A 6,521-nucleotide genomic window follows, 5' to 3' on the forward strand; every position below is an offset into this window, starting at 1 on the left:
CAGGTCTGGTGCGGCAGTTTTATTGTGCAAACAGGGCTTCAGGTACCGAGTGCTGTCAAATCACTGCAGAAACGCAACAGTGGGACAAGCAGCTCCACTGCCAGCCTAACCTAGAAGTCATTTACCAAGCTTCCATGCTACTGCCCCCAGCTCATACTAAAGCAAAGATTGTACCCTGAAAACTGCCTTGAGAAGGGAACTGAAGACTGGAAACTAGATTCTCCACACCCCACCCGAGTGTGGAACTTTGGCCTTTTTTTTTAATTTACGATGATTGAATTTGAACTCTTTCAGAAATGGAGACTTGTGATTGAGTATCTGCTTCTGTTTGTGGTTGACACTAAAATCTTGATGCACAGCCTTGATTGTGAAATGTTTTTAAAAATAATAAACTGAAAATGTTAATTATAGCCAATGATTGAACAAATATTTCTGGTGGAATCTCATGTGATGTTCATTTTTCTCCCTTTTGATTGTAATATCATTGTAATATCTTTTGATCATTATAACCAACCCATGATATAAACAGATTTTCTACTGTCCTGTTTTCTCTAAACCCAGAAAGGAAGAGAGGAGTTATTCAGTATCATGATAAAAATATTGTTGCTTTATCCAATCCTGTAAAAAAAATTTCTTTGTTCTCGCTGGGAACATGGGACATTTTAAGTTATAGAAAATAGTATAGTCATCCGAAAATCAAAATATGCAATTGAGCCAATTGCAGTAATGGGAATCCTATAAAGAAACTTGAATGAGTAGTGCTAGTTCTCTATCCACGCACTTTTTCTTATTAAATTTGATGTTATCTTGCTTCCCCCACAGTCTGGAGTGCATCAAATGTAAGCCTAGGATGAGAAACCATTCTTGTTTATTTTCTTCTAGTTGAACCTGATTTTTGTAAAACCCCTTCTATTAGCTTGTTACTTCAATATGGTTGTATGAGATGGGGAAGGAAGATTTATAGACTTGTGGCCATTCGGATTACCAGAATGCTGAACACTATCCAGCTTTCTGTGAGCTCATATCCATCTGGCAAGATGGATGCTTGTTAGTCAGTATTCCAAGAATATTTTGAAACTGACCGTCAAAGGCAATAGGATTGTAGTTCAGGCTGAATTTGGCTGAGAGCAATGAGGCTCCTTACCATGCAGTCTTCCTCCTTGTAATTGCTGTAGGATAAATACCATTTGAGATTCTAAAAGATTAATGATTTGACCACATCATCTGTGCAGTCTCTTTTGAGCTCTACTACTGCTGGCTGCTTTTCACAACTGAGGCAAAATCTAACGCAATCTGCAAACTAGCTGGTCTGAGTTAAATATGGGTAGAGCATGGGTATTTTGCTTAAACGTACCAAGCACAACATTTGACCACAAACTTTTCTGAGAAGAGGTACATCTATTTGGGTATTTTATCCTGCCTTCTCTATACTAGTAAACACGAGGAATGGCTATGAAACCACTTGGGGTCTGTTTCCTTTCAGTCCATTAATTAACAAAGTTACTTTGATGAATGTCATGATCTGTTATGGGTTCACAATTAAAGGGAATCCATTGCAGGCTTTAACACAATAGGGTCTTTTAAAATAAGTCACTATTGCTGAATGTTGTTATAATTTCAGATTTGGCACATGCTACCTGTATATCTCGATTTCAAACCTTCATGGATGACAGCGTAGAGGCCAAATGAAAAGGAAGCGTATTTTATTGAATTCAATGCAATATTGGCATGTCTCAACTACCCCAGTCTGTGTTCTGTGCATTTTATGCCTCTTTTGGTGGAGCAGATATTTTGTGATGCACTGTGTGTGAAAGGAATGAAATTGCATTTGTATAATGTCTGAAATTACAGTAAGTGATGTGATTATAAGGATATTTGTGCACCTATAAGTAATTTAACTGGGGTAGCACTTAATGCAGAGAGATTTGACTTGAATGTGACAAGTGCTAGGAAGAGGGATTTCCTGGTGTCTAAACAATAGTAGTAAATGCATTAACAGGGGAGCTGAGAACTGCTGACTGTTAGACAGAGAATTCTATTTTATACCATATGAAGACTGTGATAACAGTGAAAGTATTCTACTGGATTAAGTTTACATGTTTAAATCTTTTAGAATTGGAATCTGGGCTGTTGCGTTTTTGTGACTGGTTCTAAATTCAGTATTTATTTTTACTTGTAAAATTCATTTTGCATTTTCTTAGTAACACATTGGCTTCAACATCCAATTAATAGAGTGTATATAAAGATTGACATTTCACATTAATGTTTAATATTGTATTAAAAATTAATTGCACCAACATTGCTGTTTAGTGTTTGTGTCATTGATTTGGTCTATTTTTAAAAAGCAACAGTTCACAGCCACTCTAAAGTATGGTTCTCATTTCAATTCATGAGCTGGGATCTTCTCCTCCTGAGAAGTGATAGAGACAGTTTAGGACAATGGGTTGGCTATGGAAGATCATCCTTCCTTTCACCTCCAATTAGTTCATGATGGACCTCTGTGGCTTGCCACCAATTAAGGCCCTTACTGCACCCACTTGGGCTGTTGTTGCTTGAGCCCCAAGCAAGGACAAGCAAAAAGCAGTGAAACTAGCTAGTGAAGCAGTGTCAGTTTGGATGGGGCATGTCTGTCAATTAATGTTCTGATATTACATATCCCAGAAAGGCAGTGAATTTTTAAGACCTTTGAATGGCATGTGACATTTCTGTACAAACTTCCTCCTCTCCCCTTCAGTAATCAGTGCAATTGAGTCAGTATAGTGTTGTCTTTCCAGTCAGTTATGAGTAGTGTTATAGTCATGTGATGTATCAAACATCAGAATGCATAGAACCCAGACAATGAAAGTCTTGACACCTTTTATAACGGTGGTGTTAATAAACTTCAAGCATCTGTCTCCATGAGCCTTGTCCTTCTGCTGTATGTTATTTGAGCTAACGTATTGTGCAGCACTCTGACCATATCATACTGACCATATGTGTTTGGTCAGATACCCTGGGGACTGTACCAAAGGCATGGGTATGACTTATAAGATCCACAGCCCTCTAACCAATATAAAGACCCCCAAAACCACCCATCTTAACAACACACCTTTCTTGGCACTGGTCAGTGAGGTGTACAGGCAAAAGTGCCCTGATAGAAGCCCAAGCCTTGACCAATACAGTGCTGGGCAGCATAGTAGTTCAGTGGTCAACACTGCTGCCTCACAGCAATTCCACCCTCAGGCAACTGAGGCAACCTCAGGCAACCTCAGGGTTTGCAGATTCTCCCTATGCCCGAATGGGTTTCCTCCCACAGTTCAAAGATGTGTAGGTTAGGAGGATTGGTCCTGCTAAATTGCCCATAGTGTCCAGATCTGTGTAGATTAGCCAAGGGAATTGCCAGGTTATAGGAATAGAGGGGGTAAGTCTAGGTGGGATGCTCTTCAGAGGGTCAGTGTGGAGTTGTTTTGCCGAATGGCTTGTTTCTATCCTGTAGAGATTAGGTGAACTATGAAATTGTGGAGGTGCAGGCCAAGATGTGTGGAGTTTTCCAGTTTGACTTCATAATTTGATTAAAAAGCCAGCTGGCCGCCCATTATTACCTGACGGACATTTGATCCAGTGGGTTTTCTGAACAAGGGAGGCTGAGTTTCTCCATTAAAGACATTCCTGCTTTTGAACTTAGTCCAAAAAGAGGAATATCCATGCTATAATAACAATCTTGTTACCCAGGCTTGGAAAATTAACTTTGTTGTGATGTTTCTACATTGAAAATATATCAGCTATAATAATTGAGGTTAAAATTCAATAGGGATGTGATTGAAATGCTGGACAGATCCTCGTGCACGTGGAAGAATTCTGCAATTTGAAAATGCTGAAGGTCAGCAGCAAGACCAAAGTGGGGCCTTTAGAGGCAGCAATCCCAGAGATGCAAAACTGAACTGGGGGGAAGAGTTTGTTCTGGGTCGCACGCTTTTTGGAAGGTTGGTGTGGACTTGCTGGGCTGAATAATTTGTTTCCATGCTGCAGCGTTTCTCGAATTCGAGACCCCCTGTATCCACTTCAACAATGAACACACAAACCCCCGGGACTGTCACCCCAGACCTATTCCCCTGACTCTGATGAGTATGCCTGACATGACGATTACATATTCCCCTGACTGCTTATGGTGCTGCTACAGAACTGACCTGTTCCTGCTCCCCATTACCATAGCAGGACACATTTCCCCACTTATGACCACCCACCCCTGAGTGGTCGAACAAGTGTGACCAAAACCTGGACCGGGTGTAGACTGGCCTGGGACTGAGACCACGCAACCAACAGCACCACCTCCCCCATCCCAACCGAAGACTGAGGACTAGCCCCCACCACCTTTATGCCTTTAATGCTTTGCTTTTTTTTTCCTGTTGGTAGCAATTACCTCTCCTCCATTGATAAGAGGAAGATGATTATGTAGTGGTAATGTCGTCAGACTAATAATCCTGGGCTAATGCACTGGGCTCATGGGTTCAAATGTTTGGTGGAATTTAACATCAAATAATAAAACTTGGAAATGTGTTAATTTTAAAAGCTTGTCCTAATAATGGTGATTGTGAACCTATTGTCAATTGTTCTGAAAACTATCTGATCCTTTAGGGGATGGGATGGAGGTGGGAGTGTGGTGGAAATCTGCCATCCTTTCTTGGTCTGACTTACATATAACACCAGATTGACAGCAATGTGGTTGACTATTTGTCCTCTAATATACCACACCCAGCCACTCAGTGGCAGAGATGGGCAACAAATGAATGCCTTTTCAATGATAGACGCATTGCAAGACGGGAAAAAAAAAACAAAGGAACATCTTCTGGTATTTATTTGGGACTTCAGCTACATCTCTAGTTTGGATGGCAGCTTTTTCCATCTTTTGGGTAATCTTTTTGATTTGTCTTTTAACCACTTACTCATCTTATTGTTTTTTTTTTATTCATTCACTGGATAAGTGCATCGCTGGCTAGGCCAGCACTTATTGCCAATCTATTTATTGTCCAGAGGGCAGTTAGCAAGGTGGTTGACTTTTATGGATCTGGATTCCCATGTCGGCCAGGCCAGGCCAGACCAGATCAGGGTGGCAGCTGAGGTTTTCCCCCCCTCCCCCCAACGATGGATTTATGGCCATCATTAGATTCTTGTTCTCTTGGTGACCTCAGGCCTTGGTGGAACGTGGGTGTGTGAAGCTCCCCTGAAACAGCCCTACTGTGCAGAGGTCACACAGTGCCCTTGGGCGGGCCTGCTAATGCTTCACCAGGCAGCTTGCGGTATTTTCTGTCCTTGCCATTTTTATGTGATAACCTTCCAGAAATCCGTTTTATAGAACATAGAACAATACAGCACAGAACAGGCCCTTCAGCCCTTGATGCTGCGTCAATCTGTGAACTAATCTAAGCCCACCCCCCTACACTACCCCATCATCACCCATATGCAATTTTGACAGGAGGTTGCTCTGGATTTGGCAGATACTTTGTTTTTTTGAATCATTCAAATCATGAGGATTTCACCAGCTAACCTGGCATTTACTGCCCATCCCAGCAAGCAGTTAAGAGGCAACCACCTCACCATGGGTCCAGAGTCACATATAGGCCAGACCAGGTACAGATGGCAGTTTCTTTTCCTAAAAGGCATTAGTGAGCCATATGAGTTTTTTTTTCTAGTCTAATGATGAGTTAAATCTTAATTCCATATTTTTTATTGAATTCAGATTCTATCATCTGTCATGGCAGGATTTGAACCTTAATCTCTGAATTAACACACCAGCGATAATACCACTAAGCCATCACTTCCCCATGTGTGACTGTTTGCTGTAAATGTGCCAGTCTTTGAGCCATCGTCTTACTCCAGCTAGCCGTGACTTCATCCGGCCCAATTGACATACACCTTCGAGACCACCTTGACCTGCCATTAATGGTCTTCATCCCAAAGGGGTCCTCTACCTCACCTTCCCCTGCTTCCAGTCACCTGGTGAGAAACATGGGTGGATCCATTACAGGAATGAGGGCAATGATTGCAAACAGTGAGGATCAGCAGCTGTTTCCTCTTTCCTTAAAACATACAACATAGAACATAGAAGAATACAGCGCAGTACAGGCCCTTCGGCCCTCGATGTTGCGCCGATCCAAGCCCACCTAACCTACACTAGCCCACTATCCTCCATATGCCTATCCAATGCCCGCTTAAATGCCCATAATGAGGGAGAGTCCACCACTGCTACTGGCAGGGCATTCTATGAACTCACGACTCGCTGAGTAAAGAACCTACCCCTAACATCTGTCCTATACCTACCACCCCTTAATTTAAAGCTATGCCCCCTTGTAATAGCTGACTCCATACGTGGAAAAAGATTCTCACTGTCGACCCTATCTAAACCCCTAATCATCTTATACACCTCTATCAAGTCACCCCAAAACCTTCTTTTCTCCAATGAAAACAACCCCAAGTGCCTCAGCCTTTCCTCATACGATCTTTCTACCATACCAGGCAACATCCTGGTAAACATCCTCTGCACC

General features: G+C 41.9%; 1 protein-coding gene across 1 annotated transcript in view; it reads left to right on the forward strand.

Annotated features, from left to right (window-relative positions):
• Positions 1-2,317, forward strand: part of fsd1 (fibronectin type III and SPRY domain containing 1) — a 49,969-nt gene extending 47,652 nt beyond the window's left edge. The window contains exon 13 of the mRNA XM_043720950.1: positions 4-2,317. Coding sequence (XP_043576885.1) covers positions 4-114 — 111 coding nt within the window. The 3' untranslated portion in view covers positions 115-2,317. The remainder of the gene's footprint in view (positions 1-3) is intronic.
• The last annotated feature ends 4,204 nt before the right edge of the window (positions 2,318-6,521 follow it).

Source organism: Chiloscyllium plagiosum, chromosome 31 (genome assembly GCF_004010195.1).
Source record: "Chiloscyllium plagiosum isolate BGI_BamShark_2017 chromosome 31, ASM401019v2, whole genome shotgun sequence".
NCBI classification, from domain to species: Eukaryota; Metazoa; Chordata; class Chondrichthyes; order Orectolobiformes; family Hemiscylliidae; genus Chiloscyllium; species Chiloscyllium plagiosum.